General features: G+C 43.1%; 1 protein-coding gene across 1 annotated transcript; it reads left to right on the top strand.

The window, feature by feature from the left end:
* The first annotated feature begins 443 nt into the window (after nucleotides 1-443).
* Nucleotides 444-16,905, top strand: tspan12 (tetraspanin 12). The gene is made up of 9 exons (XM_071546080.1): nucleotides 444-524; nucleotides 682-814; nucleotides 1,705-1,787; nucleotides 2,746-2,881; nucleotides 7,788-7,853; nucleotides 9,916-9,924; nucleotides 10,802-10,909; nucleotides 11,003-11,146; nucleotides 16,570-16,905. The coding sequence occupies exons 2-9, from the start codon at nucleotides 749-751 to the stop codon at nucleotides 16,903-16,905; spliced, it is 948 nt and encodes a 315-aa protein (XP_071402181.1). The 5' UTR covers nucleotides 444-524; nucleotides 682-748.
* The last annotated feature ends 221 nt before the right edge of the window (nucleotides 16,906-17,126 follow it).

Raw genomic sequence — 17,126 nt, 5'->3', positions numbered from 1 at the left:
TGCTTGCTTGCTCATTCTTAAAAATGCACAAGTTGAGCCCGGACGGAGGTCGCCCAACTCGCCGCCTCGGAGTCGGACTTTTGCGCACCAGAATGGTTTACGCGTAACGGCAGATTTTTTTTGTGGAGGGGGGGGAAACACTGCTGCGAAAGAGGACTGCTGGAATGTTAAGAGTTTTACAGTGAGTTTGATCTTTGTTTTGGAGCTTGGGTATGAAGTTTCTGGATCGCGCAACGAATGGAAAATGCTTCTGGGTTTGTGTTTTTTTGCGCAAAGCGTTGTAGAAAAGTAGAGTAAAAGCGCCGGGCATGGTCTCCCCCCCCCCCCCCCCCACTTTCCTTGCTAAGTGAGTGATGATTGATTTAGATATGTCGGCACTGCTGAGCGCCCATCCGCACACTCCATCATCCCGTGGGCCAGGAAAGTAAGAAACCACCTGTTGTGAATGTTTTCCGGAGCTTCCCACGGACCTACCCAAGCCGCTAGAACAAGACATCGGACATTGGGGCGGACATGTAAAACCGGTACGTTTTTACGCACGGAGAACACGCCGCGGTCAGCCTGTGTCCCGGCGCTGCTCTGTAGGAGCCACAGCCTAATTAGTGCTAATCTCCTAAAAATCTCACTGGGTTTTCCATATTATTCACCCTCCCTCCCTCCCCCCCCCGTATTTGTTTACAGGGAATGATGTTGCCATGGTGTCCCGGGCTAAGATGAGGAGTGCTGAGCCCCAGTTGCTGCGCTCAGAATGGCTCGGGAGGACGCGGTGAGGTGCCTGCGCTGCCTGCTGTACGCTCTCAATTTACTCTTCTGGGTAAGAGGAGCAGGTGGTCGGCCTCCGCGCTCACATTATACTCGCCGGGCAACATACAGTATCAGCTCACCAAGATCCAGTTTGGTGCTCCCCACAAACAAGGGTGTCAATTCTCTAAAACCTAAGCTCATAGCATTTGCCATCAAAAACTTCCAAACTCCCTTATATGCACTTAATTTCTGGAGCAATGGCTGATGACTCACAAGATGTTGTTTGATCAATGTGATAAACTGTTAGATTTAAGTATCGGCTTAGAGGGAACATTGGCCTCCAAATAGATTTCTGGTGATTTTTTTGCTTCATCTTTGCTCTCCGTTCTAATGGCAAAACCTACAAGATCAAACTTGGACTCGCTTGGCAAGTCCCTGTAGAGCAAAGGGAGAGATGTATACACTCTTAAGGAAAGGTTCTGTGATATGAAAGGTTTATCTCAGGTGCATGGGTTCAAAAATCACAGGCAAAATGAATCCAATAAGAAAAAAGGAAGAAATCCAAGAGGTCAAGTGGTGCAACAAATGACTGACATAAGAAAAAAAAAAAGGGACAAAAAAGTTGACAAACTAAAAAATGCATAACAGGACATGTTGTAGTAAGTTTTGAATTGACATATCCACACCTGACTATTATATGTAATGCCTAGAATGGGAGAAATCCTATAAGCCCATAAGACTAAAGGGCAATGGTTATGCCAACTCTCTCTCTCTCTCTCTCTCTCTCCCTCTCTCCCCGGCACTTCAGCGTTTTTCCCTCTTTGACAACTTTGCAGTTTAAATAGGCCAACGTCCCTATGTGTGCATGTTTCACATTCTGAGATGTTATTTGTAGGCAACAGAAAGTGATATGTTGGTGTGTGTGTGTGTGTTCCTGTGTGTGTGTGTGTGTGTGTCCAGCTGATGTCGGCATGTGTCCTGGGAGTGGCAGCTTGGCTCAGGGACTACCTGAACACTGTGCTGACCCTGACAGCCCACACTAGGTGAGTAAACACAGGAGTGCTGCTGCTTGTAGGCTAATAGAGTCAGTTTGAGTAAGGCAGAATGAGACTGTGAGAAGATTTGGGGGGAAGAAGGATGTGAGGTTCCAAGTCTGTCTCAAGTCTTGAGGCACAAGTCTCAAGTCAAGTCCCAAGTCTAAATGTAGATTACCAAGTCAAGTCCAAGTCAAGTCCATGTCATTAAAGTCAAGTCTCAAGTCTAAATGTAGAACAGCAAGTCAAGTCAGAACAAATCAAGAGTCCAGTATCAATTTAATATCTTAAAGAAAACTAAATATCTAGGACTTTTCAATTCAATATGGTTTTAATAGGATAAAAACTTGGTAAGAGCATCATGAGTTTGATTTCCATAATCAGTTTCAACTTCAATAAATTCAATCATTCCATACAAATTCAGAAAACAGAATTTAAATTCAGTCGTCTGCTGGAACAAATCTCATCACTTTCAATCTAAGTCATTTACACAAACACAAGATCTCAAGTCAAGACTTTAGAAACCTTTTCAAGTCATCAGAGTACAAGTCAGAGTCAAGTCCCAAGTCACCAGAACCTTCTCTTCATGCATCAAGTCAAGTCTCGAGCAATTGAAACTGTGACTGGAGTCTGACTTGAGTCCAAGTCATGTGACTCGAGTCCCCGCCTCTAGAAATTGAACATACTACTGTATACATGCATAGCAGAGTTTTGATCTGAATCATCGGTTCAGTTAACCCATCCATCGTAAAAGCCTGACTCAAAGATACTGTGGATGCTCACATTCCTGCTGAATGCTCTCACTATTTACTGCTGGATTAATAATGATGCAGCCGCCAGTGGAAGAGAAGGGGGGGGGGGGGGAAGCACAGCAGAATGGAGAGATAAATAAATGAAAAGTCTGCCAAGAAACTCTGGAGGAATGACTCCTCTCTCTCTCTCTCTCTCTCTCTCTCTCTCTCTCCAGGCTGGAGGAAGCAGCAGTTCTTACATATTCCCCAGCTGTCCATCCAGTTATCATTGCAGTGTGTTGTTTTCTAATCATTGTGGCCATGGTGGGCTACTGCGGCACACTGAAATGCAATCTGCTGCTCCTGTCCTGGGTAGGTGTTACTGTGTGTGTGTCTGTGTGTGTGTGTGTGTGTGTTTTGATGGGCAGCTGGGCTTGGGTAGATACTGCATGTGTATCTGGACTCACTCCTACATTCATTCACATACATTCTGTATACATTCATACACTTATCACATATATGCAGGGATGTAGTGGAGGGTAAACCCACTTAAACTCGGCTTACACACTGTTTTAATTGCAGAATAGAGTTTGGCACAAATCTTTATGACAGAAATTGAAAGTATACATCATAGTAAGTAGCATCAAACTCATAGGGTTTTAAGGGGGGGGAAAAGCAGTGGTGGAAAGTAAAGTACATTTACTCAAGTACTGTACTTAAGTACAATTTTGAGGTACTTGTACTTTACTTGAGTATTTCCATTTTATGCTACTTTGTACTTATACTCCACTACAGTTTAGAGGGAAATATTGTACTTTTTACTCCATTACATTTATTTCACAGCTATAGTTACTAGTTACTTTTCAGATCAATATTTTATATTTAAAACATTTGATCATCTTTATAAAATAACTATAAAATAGCATTGTTATAGATTAGACTACCCAAAAGTATAGCTAAATTGCTAAGATTAGCTTCACGTTGACAACTTTAAAATGCTACATGTATGTCAGTAAATCAGCATTAATATTCCAATAATTTATGAAAAATATAACTCTCTAAATGGGGACAGTTTGCATAATGAGTACGCTTACTTTGATACTCTAAGTACATTTTGCTGCCAATACTTATGTACTTTTACTTAAGTAAGATTTTGAATGCAGGACTTTTACTTGTAATGGAGTATCTTTACATTGCTGTATTGCTACTTTTACTGAAGTAAAAGATCTCAGTACTTCTTCCACCCCTGGAAAAAAGCATAAATGAATGCTAAAATATAATAGATTTCTGTTCATATCGGTGGTTGTTTGCCTTGTGATGATCAACGGGCGTCGTCATTTACCCATCTTCACATCCACACACACCGCAGCCTTTTTCCTCTTTGCTTTTCTCTATTTCCCATCGGCGTCAGCCCCCCAAAAAAAAAACGCTCCGACGCGGCAAAGACTTTCACCTGCAGTTTTATATTGCAGAACCGTCAGTCTGCTGCTGTGCTGTAGAGAATCCCCCCCCCCCCCCCACACACCCCTTCTCCCCTCTGCAGTGTCGTTTTCGGGGGGGGGGGGGAGGGGGGGTCCGGTGCCAGGGTTTTCTTCGGTCGCCGGTGAGCACGCATCGGCGGATGAGTGCGGCTGTAAAAACTATTCACCTGAGAGAGACAATACTGGGCCGCAGCGTTTCCTGTGCCCAACCGCAGTGATATAGAGAGAGAAAAACACACACACACACACACACACACACACACACACACACCCTTTGGACAGGATAAGGTGGAGTGGTGCCTCTATTGTGGTGCTATCTCCCAGGTGTCTTTGGGGGTTTTTTTGTTTTTTTTTAGTGGATGTGTGTGTGTGTGCGGTGTCTCTGGTCGTTTTCCATCCACCCTCTATAACCCCCCCCCCCTCTCCACCCCTCCACTGGGACTCCATTCACCCCCCCCCCCCCCCCTCGCTGAAGTCGCTCTCTATAGCCAGTCTGCCACTGGCATTCTTGTGTTTCACGGACACACCGGAGGGGGGACAATATTATCTCGGCCGGCGGGACAATAGGGGACACCCGAGCCGTCCCCACCCACTCAGGGTGGCCGAGGGGCGGAGGGGTGCTTGGGTTACAGAGACCGAGGCCTGGCCTAACTAACCGCTGTCCTAATCTCACTAACGGTGACGCTAGTGAAAGAGAGAGCTAGAGAGGAAAAAATAGCATATTTAATGAGTAGGATTCACCATGCGGGTGCTGAGACATCTGCCTTTGTCCTCAATGGATGATGGGAAAATGTGGGGTTCTCAGCTGTGTTCACACTGGAGCTGAAACTGTCCCAATTTCTGATTTTTTTATCCCCCCTCCCATGTGACACAGATCTGATGTTTTCTAATCAGTATGAACAACAAAAAGCTGCCTAGAGTCACATTCTGTCAATTCTGGACCGCATGGATATGTGTTATAAAGCATGTGACATTGATGCGGCTTGTATTTGAGTGCTCAAATTGCCATGACAATAAGTCAGTTTTTCATCATTGACCTGGCATGGAGGACAATGAGACACAAAAATGAAAAGAAAGACAAATATCAGACTCAGTTCAGTCAAAACTCAAAGGCACGCACCGTAACGGAAATTTAAATTGTGACATCTGTTGTTATTGCCACTCTGCTCACGTGTGTCTTTCCGTCATCACTATTAGTTCATACTGTTATGCGATATGGGTTACATGCTAGAATAGATATGAATAGCCATCTGAAGTCACATTAGAGCAGCAATTCAAAGCTCAGCATGAAGGATGAAGGCCTGCAGTGTGAATGCATCCGTAGACACATTGGAGTGCAAACAGAATGCAATTTAAAAATGTAGATTTCATCTTTTTTACTGCATAAGTAGCATGCAATTATAGTTTCAGAACTTTGATTAGCTATGTTCAATCAGAAATAGTCTGTTTTTACCAGGTTTCTTAATTTTGGATGCATGTAGCATCCATAATGTAGCATTCAAAAGGTCTTGAAATGTCTTAAATCTGGCTTTATTAAACCTGCAGATACCCTGTATGTATATGTCCTGTTAGTTGGTCTTGATATGGACAGATGGGGTAACAAGGCTGATGTTTACTTGCAGCTGCATTGAGGTCCGGTGCGTTTGAGGGGCCGGGTCTTATATTGCAGTCTGCTGGGTGTTTCCAGCAGACGAGGAAAAGGTCGCTTAAAAATAGGCCCCCCTCTCAACTTAAAGACACCAATCCCCTCTGCCTAAACTTAAACCTCTCCCTCTTTCTGCCGTCTTCCTCCACCTGTCCTCCCTCTCCCTCCTTTCTTTCACTGGCGTACCCGAATAGCCATGTGGCTGCTCACCTGAAATAGTTTGAAAATAAACCTGGCTACATCGATACTGAGTTACACATATCTTATTTTTTAAGATATATGAACCAACACACCATATAACAACATATCACAACAACATATCAACACGAATGCTAAAGTGTTAGTATGGAGCCTACTATCACTCAACATAGTGTATGCTAAAGTGTTAGCAAGGAGCCAACTATCACTCAACATAGTGTATGCTAAAGTGTTCGCATGTAGCCAACTATCACTCAACATTGTATGTTAAAGTGTTAGCATGAAGCTTACTATCACTCAATACAGTGTATGCTAAAGTGTTAGCATGGAGCCAACTATCACTCAACATTGTATGCTAAAGTGTTAGCAAGGAGCCAACTATCACTCAACATTGTATGCGAAAGTGTTAGCATGAAGCTTACTATCACTCAACATTGTATGCTAAAGTGTTAGCATGAAGCTTACTATCACTCAACATAGTGTATGCTAAAGTGTTCGCATGGAGCCAACTATCACTCAACATTGTATGCTAAAGTGTTAGCATGAAGCTTACTATCACTCAACACAGTGTATGCTAAAGTGTTAGCATGGAGCCAACTATCACTCAACATTGTATGCTAAAGTGTTAGCATGAAACGTACTATCACTCAACATAGTGTATGCTAAAGTGTTCGCATGGAGCCTAGTATCACTCAACATTGTATGCTAAAGTGTTAGCATGGAGCCCACTATCACTCAACACAGTGTATGCTAAAGTGTTAGCTTGAAGCCTACTATCACTCAACACAGTGTATGCTAAAGTGTTAGCTTGAAGCCTACTATAACTCAACATAGTGTATGCTAAAGTGTTAGCATGGAGTCTACTATGACTCGATAGTTTATGCGAATTTGTTAGCGTGGCACTCCGGAGCCAATGATGTCTGGCTAAGTTGACCAATGGGCCAATCAACCAAAAACTTGGTGTATTCCTCAATTGAGTTAGAGTGAGGGGAAGGAGACTATTTTATACAGTATAGTCTTTCTCCAGGAATAAAAATCCACTGCTGCAAACCTCAGTCAGAACACTTGAAAATTGGACATGGCCCCGCTCTCACCTCTGCACATCACACAGTGGATGTGTTTGCTTCCTTACACAAGTAATGTGTGAGTCTGTTTGAGAAAAGCGAGCTAGTACCGAAACGCAGAGGGGTCCAGAGTGAGTTCATATTTTCTCACCTGGTAGTTTTCCTTGTCTAACAGCTAGTGTGTGTGTGTGTGTTGATGTGTCTGTGTGTCAGATGAGAGTTGTGGAGGTTAAAAGTTCACCCTCCCACAAAACTTGATAGATAGTCGGTGAGAATCACACAGACAAGGGAGTGAAGTTTTGCGTGGTGAGATGACTTCTGGCTTACGGGTGTGTGTGTGTGTGTGTCTGTCTGAGTCTATCTGCGGTTTGTGTGTGTGTGTGTGTGCGTGCGCGTGATTCGGTGTGTGCATTGTTTGGGTCTGGCATGCTCTAAATGGACTGCAGCACTAACACAGTCGAGGCAGAGCCATCTGTCTGCCACTAATATTTACACTCTCCAAACAAACAGCTTGTCAGCCTCAGCCCCCACTGACAACCCTGTTAATAGAGTGGCTGACACACACATTCATCTTCATAATACGTGTGTGTGTGTGCGTCTCTGTTTACCTGGAGAGGCTGTTTCATTACCTTGTTTGTGTGTTTGCTGCTGTAGAGCTGGCCCGGCCCGCTTTGTGTGCGATTGTGTATAACATGAATGTTGTCAGATGAGTGAACATGGGGGACGACGGGGAAAAGGGATCAGTCTGTCAGAGGGAGGCGCCCTGTATCCCATCATCGTCGCCATGGCGATCAATCAAAGAGACACCTTGCACTAACACAGAGCCATCAGGTCAGACAGAGGATAGGTTTCACAGACTAAACACACTACGTATCTGTCTCTCTCTCTAGTATTTTGGCAGCCTGTTGGTGATCTTCTGTGTGGAGCTGGCCAGCGGTGTGTGGACTTATGATGAGGTCTGTATATTTCTCTATATCATTTTGCATCCTTAACGTCACAGTGAAATGAAAAATGATGTTTTCATGACATGTGAGCTAATTCTCCACTTCTCCGTTCTCCACAAAATGTACAAAATTGTTATTTTCACGTATTTTTATATCAAAATCCTATTTTTGGATCCTATCCTATCCTACTCTTACTGCCTGTATTTTTAGTGGATACTTCATGGCGTAACAGTAGGTGTACAGTACATTTTTTGAAACAGTCCCTCCCTGTTATGCCCCGCCCCCCAACATCCTGTTTCAACCAGAAATATGACTTTAATGCAAGGCACCACAAGTGAATAGGAAATAAAACTCCTTTCACCCTATCAGAATCACATTTTATATGTTGACTATTGACACAAACATTTTGATTGCCATTCAAATTTGCTAATGTTTCATAAAAATGCATAAACTGACACTTTTTTCCCCCTCAGTGAATAAGGCCAGAGTGCAACTACTTGGTATTTTACAGAGGGATTTGTAAAATTCTTGTTTTTGTTTTTGTTTTTTTACAAAAAAATATGTATAACTTCATGCAAAAAACCCATAAAATAGACATGAGGAATTATATCAAAAAGACCTCTGTAAATTACCAGCTATTTATGATAAGTTGAAAAAAATATTTTGCATACAGGGAATAGGTCATTTTGAGTAAATGGCTGTTAATTATTTATTTATTTATTTTTTATTTATTTAACAAAAATAACAATACAACATAAAAACACACAGAAATGACAGAAAAAAGGTAGAGAAAGTCTAACTGATATAAACAAATGCAGGTATAGTCATATAAGCTTATACATAAATAAAACATATAAAGTTACATAAAAGAACAGAACAAAGTATTATACACTCCATTTACAGTTGGCTGTTAATTATTATTATTTTGTAATAGGGTTAGGATGAATACAAAAACATAAATGACCTATTCAGAGTTGTTTTGGCTGACTGTTTTGTATATTCAATGACGCTGCAGTAATTATAGAAGAAACATATCAAAAAAATCTCAAAATCGACCGATCCAGCCAAAATCGCCGTTTTCACCAGTGGCGCCTCGGCCTCAGCGTTCAGCTCAGCCGGAGATGCAGAACGAAGGGCAACCCAACACTTGAAAAGAGCCCATAGCTCCGTTCTAAGAATAACCAGAAATGCCAGTCATGTCCGGCCCGCTCCACGACTCACTGCTCCTCTCCTCTTTCTCTGTTGACTGGGGAGGAGGCGAGCTCCGCAAACAGCATGACTCAACTGGCCTGGCGCCGCACACATCAACAAGACCCCCAAATTAATTGCATATGCTAATGTAGGTCAGTGCACCGAGACGACTCCGCATTTCGATGTGGGAGCGTGCTTTTTTCCCCCAAGAATAGCTTCGAAAGCGTTCTGAAGATGAAACGATTAAAGTGTAAATCCACGAGTTCCTCGTCTTTTTATTTTGTTTGACGTCTTTGATGCTAAGCGCTCGTTGCCGTGGTGTTTTTTTGCACCGCGCTTGCCAGAAATCACTTTGTTGGTGAAGTTTTGAAGAGTTGAGTTTGAGTCCGTTCAGCCAGCTATTACCTGTCAATCAAACAGTGTGGGCGGAGCTTGGATTTTCTGTTGATTAGGTTTGAGTTTCTCTAACTACCCAGTTCTTCTTGTATTTATTCCATTGTGTTTAGAACAGCAAATGTAAAAGATTTCATGACCTGGATATGTTTTATCAATCGGTGATAGAGAAGAGCAAAACATTTACTTATATGAAAATGTCACGGATTATCACTTGAAAGTTGAATGTGCCTCTCTTTAATCCCTCTACCTTCCTTGCTGATGAAGACAATGGCGAAGGCTTTCCATTACAATGGTCACTGCCCTCCAGGCTGGCCTTTATCTCCACTTTGAAAGAGCACAGTAGCTTTGATCTCCTATGAGAGCAGGTGTGTGTGTGTGTGTGTGTGTTTGACTTCTTTCCATGACTTTATCAGAACAGGGGCTCACCTGCTCGCCTGCAGGGGGTTGTGGGAATTGTAGTCATTGTGGCTGAATGGTTCCTTATCAGCAGCTTGCGGTAAAGCCAGCGGGGCAGAAAGCTGGCACACCTGGCTCTGAGGGGAAAACCTGGCTAATAGGCCGTCTGTATGCTTATCAAAATGCATAATAGAGGAGAGGAAAGGGGTGGGGGGGTGGGGGGTGGGGTGGGGGGGGGCACAGGGCCAAGAGAGGAGTGTTAAAGGTTAGTTTTTATTTATGACAAAGAAAAGAGCGCGAGGGAGAGGTTATGCATGCTAAGTGGGTATGATTTTGGCCGGGGCTTGTTGGAGCTGCATCAGAGCCCAGGCTTTAAGGATTTAGACCAAAAAAACACAAACAAAAAAACAACATTGCCAACCTCTGGTAAACGTATAGGGAAGAGCAACCTCTGGTAAACGTATAGGGAAGAGGAAGGTGAAAATGGAGGACGGAGGAGGAGAGACGAGCTGGAAAGGTGTGAGGAATCCAGCAGATAGACAGCTGCTATATGGAGCTACAGTATTCCTGTGAATGGTGTTTGCCATGTTGCTGAAATACAAATGAAAAAGGAAATCCACTGCAATGGTCTCAAATGAATGTTGGTGAGGATATTTGAATGTAAAAGTAATAATCTGCAACATTTTCGTACAAGTAAAGCTTTTACATTTGCTGTTCTAATCAAATCCAATGTATCTATAAGCAGTGGTGGAAGAAGTACTCTGATCCTTCACTTAAGTAAAAGTACCAATACAGCAATGTAAAAATACTCCATTACAAGTAAAAGTCCTGGAAATACTCAAGTAAAGTACAAGTATCTCAAAATTGTAGGCTACTTAAGTAAAGTACTTGAGTAAATGTATTTAGTTACTTTCCACCACTGTCTATAAGGGTCTAATGGAAGTACTGTGTGTGTGTGTGTGTGTGTGTGTTCTCAGCCCTCAGTGCAGCGGTCTGATATGATCAGTCTAAAGTCCCGGATGCCAAATTATGGCCTGCAGCGCTACCAGTGGCTCACACACACCTGGAACACCTTCCAGACTGAGGTCAGAGGTCAACACGCAAAAACCAGCTCTTTTATTTTCTGTCATGCATGTGAAAGCTTTGCAGTGAATAAGAAGATGTTTTTCTCTTTCCAGTTTAAATGCTGCGGGGTGATTTACTTCACCGATTGGCTGGAGATGACGGAGATGGAGTGGCCGCCGGACTCCTGCTGCTCCAATCAGTATCCGGGATGCGCTCGCCACGCCCACTACCGTGACCTCAGCGACCTCCACCAAGAGGTGACAAAACGCACGTGCACTCATACAAAACACAGAATCGGGATGGGAGTCTGGATGGTATGTTCGCGATATATTGAAATTCAATATATCGCGATACAAAAATGTGATGAATGAAAAAATGAATCCCGATATTAGCTCCATGTTATTCTGCTGTAGTAATCACAAATGAGACGTCTTCACCATCACAATTTCACAAACTCTCCATCCAGATTATATTATCTGCACCTTGTAATGACATTTTTAAATTGTTGTTTACATTCTAGAAAGACAATGCCATCGCTAGAAAGAGTTGTGTCTCCGAAATAAACAGAATTCTACACAGTCAGACTTTGTCCCATCCCTAATGTTCAGCCCACACTAAGTTGCCTTTTGTTAGTAGTCAAGGCAGAGAGACAGTCTGCTGCAGCCACGCATTCATTGTCCTTTTCCATCTTGACCCTTCTGACGTTTGCTCCTATTTTGAGACGAATAAAGAGAACGACCCTACAACCTTACGCTTATTGCTTGACCTTTAGCGACCTCTTTTCTCCCTTTTATTCCGGCCGGCGTCACAAGAGGAGAGCTGCTCACTGGCTGTGTCCAATGTGAGGAAATGCAATTTGTGTGGAGTTTTCCCACTTTAAACATTCACAACAACCTATTTCCCATCAGAGGCTATTTGCAGCCCGAAATTACCTGCAGTGTTCAATCAGGGGAAAGGAATCCATTCAAAGCAATTAGAGCCAATGTCAGGATTGATAGCACTGCATGCCCTCTGGGCCCGGGTTGCCAGATTGGGCAGACAGAGCGTACCCATTACAACTAATTATGGTAGCGCGGGGACAAGGATCACTGCTGTTGAGGGCTGAGGGTGAATCGCTGGTTGGTTAGGTCTGATGGCAATGTACATATATACAGCAATGGAACAACACAACTATACACATGGTGAGTTGAGCCAAGGCCATTCCAATTATTTCTAGTTTGGGCTAGTGAAGCTGCCACAAAGAAGGATAAAACATATTTTAGACTAGGGCTGAACAATTAATCGAAATTTTATCGAAATCGCAATATGGCCTACTGCAATTTTCAAATCGCAGGAGGCGCAATATTTGTTAAAGGCGAAATGTGTGTCAAAATACCATTTTAAATTAAATATTGCCAGTCCTGGCCTACACATCATATTCTACAGACTTAAGAAAACATCTTTGTTTGGTACAGATCCCCGCAAATAATCACACCATAATCATTTTAATACGTTTTTCAATGAAAATGAGAATTATGATGTAAAAATGATCATTCCCGATAATATCGCAAATCATATCGCAATTGCAATATCAGTCAAAATAATCGCAATTAGATATTTTTTCAAAATCGTTCAGCCCTGTTTTCTACTACTGTTCCTGTACACATGCATGCGCAAGCACTCAAACACCCACACACCTGCTTGTGCACATGAATACGCAAACTCTGAAACTGTGAAATCAACTTTTGATATACATATATTAAGTCTTAAGAATGGAAAGTACACAATAATTACTTCAATTATTTATCCAAAGTAAAGTCGGCTTCTTTATCTTATATTTCACAAATGAGACGTCCATGATTCTAATCAGGTTTATTCTGTTTGTCCCACTTCACATTGAAATCCATCTCTCGCAGCTCATATTAGTTCTTGCAACATTCATATAGATTGGTGCGGTGCAACATACTGAACAAGACAGACAGTCACATCTGAATGTCATGTCCACTTCTGCTCTGTCTTGTCCAGACAGTCCCCTTATGTTCTGGTTTGCGATGTCGTGTCAGCTGATATTTGCACCCATTGTGATATTTGCCCAGAAAAAGCCTCTTAGACCTTTGGCCACTAAAGGCCTTTATGCCCTTTGCAAAATCTAACCCTGATTTCCATCTGATCCTCACTCGTCTGTGTTTACCTTGCTACTTTTGCGCTACAGTCTCCATCCTCTCTCTCTCACATCCCAGTCCTCTCTTTCTCTTGACCTTTCTCCCTCCTCTCATCACTGCATCCAGGCCTTGGCCAGCTGTTGCCGTCTGGCGTGGCCAGGGCATCCGGCCAGCCCCCGGCTATCGCCTGGATGGGACTGGCCGGGGCGAAGCAGTCTGTCCGTGAACTAGGGCCAAGGCAAACACACCTGGGCAGGCCTGGGGGGACGACATGAAGGGAGGGAGAGGGAGGGGTGGTTGGGAGATGACGAAGTAAGATATGAAGGGAGTGAAAGAGGGAGGAAAACAACGTGACAAAAAAGGAAAAAAGTACAAGGCCATAGTAACCAAATGATGAAGTCCCCCTCTGGGACAATCCGTAACAAATATCTCACCTGTGATTGTATTGCTGCCCTTGGACCAATTAGTGTAATCATGAAATGCCAGAAAACAGTGGTGAGATGCATCACTCCCCCAAGTTTTAGCAAAATCTGATTAGTACTATGTGAGACAGTGGTGAGATGCATCATTCCCTCAAGTTTCAGCAAAATCTGATTAGTAGTATGTGAGACAGTGGTGAGATGCATCATTCCCTCAAGTTTTAGCTAAATCTGATTAGTAGTACAGTATGTGAGACAGTGGTGAGATGCATCATTCCCCCAAGTTTCGGCAAAATCTTAGTAGTAGTATGTGAGACAGTGGTGAGATGCATCATTCCCCCGAGTTTCAGCAAAATCTGATTAGTAGTATGTGAGACAGTGGTGAGATGCATCATTCCCCCGAGTTTCAGCAAAATCTGATTAGTAGTATGTGAGACAGTGGTGAGATGCATCATTCCCCCGAGTTTCAGAAAAATCTGATTAGTAGTATGTGAGACAGTGGTGAGATGCATCATTCCCCCAAGTTTAACAAAATCTGATTAGTAGTATGTGAGACAGTGGTGAGATGCATCATTCCCTCAAGTTTTAGCAAAATCTGATTAGTAGTATGTGAGACAGTGGTGAGATGCATCATTCCCTCAAGTTTTAGCAAAATCTGATTAGTAGTATGTGAGACAGTGGTGAGATGCATCATTCCCTCATGTTTTGGCAAAATCTGATTAGTCGTATCTGAGACATCATGTATGACACATGGACGAAAGAACAAATAAACAAAGTAACAAATGATGCAGCAGCAATCTCAGTGTAATATTGAAAATGCTGGAAAGCAGTAGTGAGATGCATCATTCCCCCAAATTCCATCCAAATCTAATCTGCAGTGTTTGAGATATCGCACCGGCCAATAGCTGGACAGACAGTGGTTAGGGAGGGAGGCCGATCTATCCAGTTTAACTGCAGAGGACAAAAATATATGGGATATTTACAAAGGTTTACGGGTTTGTCCTGTGTCTTCATCCTGAGCTTTGGTGTGTTGTCTTGAGCCTGACTGGACATGTTGGCCACATTTTGAGTCACGTGCAAGTTCCGTCACCGCCTGAAATTTGAAACAATGCAGTTACATAGATGTGTCTCCGTCCTGAATTGGCTGAATGAAGAGGTTCTTGGTTCCGTGTTTAGCGTGTTTACCCGTGTGGTATTTTCACCATGGAGGATTCTGACGAAAGACGGTCAGAAGAAGTCCAAGAATACCGTCATCTTTAAGAGGAGTCATTCCTATGTTCACAGGGTCCTATGTTCCCCAGATTTATATGGCACATAATGGGAACATGACAAAGGGTCATATGTCCTCAGGGTCCTATGTTCCCCATTCTACATATGTGCTCTCCCAGGGTCCTATGTTCCCAGGGTCCAATGTTCCCCAGCTCTGTATTCGCTTAATATGGTTAGTTAGGGTTAGGGTTAGGGTTTAGGGTTAGGGTTAGGGTTAAACAGAGGACCCTGGGAACATAGATATGCTCCCCTTTAAGACTCCACTCAAAATGGAGTTTCTTAGCTCATTTTAACACAAAATACATGGCTGTTTTACTCCAAACCAGACTTATACAAACCTACAGCTTCAAAATGCAAATGTCAAATTGTTGCTAAACTGTTCCAGTATCAAGAGGTGTAAAAAATGTCTCAAATTCCACATTCGGATTTCTGTAGTGGGGCTTTTGTTTACATTTGGATCACGGTTTAAGATAGTAAAGCTTAATTCAGCAAGCTGCTGTTTTCTTAGTCATCAAAAAATACATAATGTAAATGTCTCTATTTGTGCAATCATTTCTCAGCCTTTGCATTTTGCAAATGACAAATATGATTCAGAAGTACATGTGTGCATCCAGACTGATTGTACTCTAAACGCGTGTCCAAAAGTTTGTGTTCAAGAGCACTACGTAGTCCTAGAATATTGTTGATGTGATAATTTAAAAAAAATATATTTTCTGGAGGAACCCCAGACCCCCCCCCCCCCACACACACACACTTTCCAAAGCATGAAGCAGGCATTAGGAAAGGATGAGTCAGTGTGTCAGATGTGGGGAATGTGAGGGAGTGGACCCTGAGCAGCCGCTCTCTCGATCTGTTGTCTGTCCAGCTCTACCTGCCTCCTCCTCCTCCTCCTCCTCCACCTCCTCTCATTCTGGCAGCCGTAGACTGAAGACTAACACCGTCTGGCATGTGGCACCCAAAGGTGAACTTCCCACTGGCGGAAAGTCGTGAATTGCCTGGCCTCTGGACACCTCCGCTCCTGTTCTGTCGCTTGCTATACCTTCACTCGCTGTCTTTCTGTCTTTCCTGTGGCTCTCTCTCTTTCTGACCATCTGAATAAGCGATTGTTGTGTTTTTGCAGTACAGCTGTGGCAGATGTAGCAGTCACAGAGTGCTAGTGCTCCTGGCTAAAGAGAATATCAGAGCAGAATATCTCATATCCCTGTCACTGTTACATACCGCAATACAATATTTACACCTATTTCATACTGCATATATATTGACATTTGGATATTTTATATATTTTTTTTTTATATACTTTTGTTTATACTTTCTACTATTTCCTTTCATATTTTGATATATTTTTCATATTGTAAATCATATTTGCATCAACAAGTCCTACTACTGTTATTTTGTATAGCCTCATACTTCCCATTCATACATTCTACTTAACATGTTTAAATTGTTGGTTGCATATGTTCATATAACCCCAACATTAATTTTTCTATTTTGCCCCTTCTGTATTCTATTACTATTTGCTGCTGCAATGGCCTAATTTCTCCACAGGGATTAAATTAAAAGATTCATCGTATCTTATCTTAGAAGCAACAATAACACATTAATATTAATTCCATGTAGTATAAATATAATATGAACAGAATTTATATGGTCCTGTAATACAGCTAAAGGACCTACTCACAGAATTAACTGAGGTATTTCAATTCTAGAATTCAAAACAGCTGACAATTAGCAGCTGCTTGGCCTTTCTAGTAGCTAATTCTTCCTTGTTTTGTTTTTTTCTTCCCAATTGTTTTCTTTGTCTGTGTGTGTGTGTGTGTGTGTGTGTGTGTGTGCGTCCATGTCTTCTCACAGGGCTGCGGGCCGAAGATCTACAGTTTCATCCGAGGGACGAAACAGCTGCAGGTCTTGCGCTTCCTGGGTGTGTCCATAGGCGTGGCCCAGATCCTGGCCATGGCGCTCACCCTCACCCTGCTCTGGGCCCTCTACTACGGCCGCAAATCCCCAGAGCCGGCCTCCTCCGCGCCGCCGTCGGACGACCCCGCCCCCCTCGCGGTAACCCACGGGCCCTCGGGGGACGTCCCGAAGTCAGGCTGCGCCCGAGCGCCCAAGGTCTGGGCCAACTCCCCGAACATCGCCGCCGCCACCGCACCCAACGGACACCAGTTTGAGATGGAACGGCTGTCCTAGCAGAGGGCTAGCAGCCTGAACGCATCCACACACCAAGAACACAGACACCTAAAGAGGGAAATAATGAACGGAATGCAGATTTGGAGGAGGAAAAATGTCCGGAGGTGACAGATCTTGGAGGAACTTTGTGGGGACGAAGAGGTACGAACAGTAACGTTTCTAAAGACAGCGTCCCCGAACCGCAAACTAAACCCTGAGGTGATTATGTGAAAAAGCAATGG

The sequence above is a fragment of the Centroberyx affinis genome, unplaced genomic scaffold, assembly GCF_046629955.1.
Source record: "Centroberyx affinis isolate AG114_WGS23_722 - 3 ecotype Tasmania unplaced genomic scaffold, CSIRO-AGI_Caff_v1 ptg005118l_1, whole genome shotgun sequence".
Taxonomy (NCBI): Eukaryota; Metazoa; Chordata; class Actinopteri; order Beryciformes; family Berycidae; genus Centroberyx; species Centroberyx affinis.
The sequence above is the reverse complement of the archived record's forward strand: the minus strand, read 5'-3'. Positions and strand labels throughout refer to the sequence as shown.

Coding starts and splice junctions, on each gene's coding strand:
- tspan12 (XM_071546080.1), top strand. CDS start 749: ATGGCTCGGGAGGACGCGGTGAGGTGCCTGCGCTGCCTGCTGTACGCT. Junction 1,788..2,745: donor ACCCTGACAGCCCACACTAG/GTGAGTAAACAC, acceptor CTCTCTCTCCAG/GCTGGAGGAAGCAGCAGTTC. Junction 10,910..11,002: donor GGAACACCTTCCAGACTGAG/GTCAGAGGTCAA, acceptor TTCTCTTTCCAG/TTTAAATGCTGCGGGGTGAT.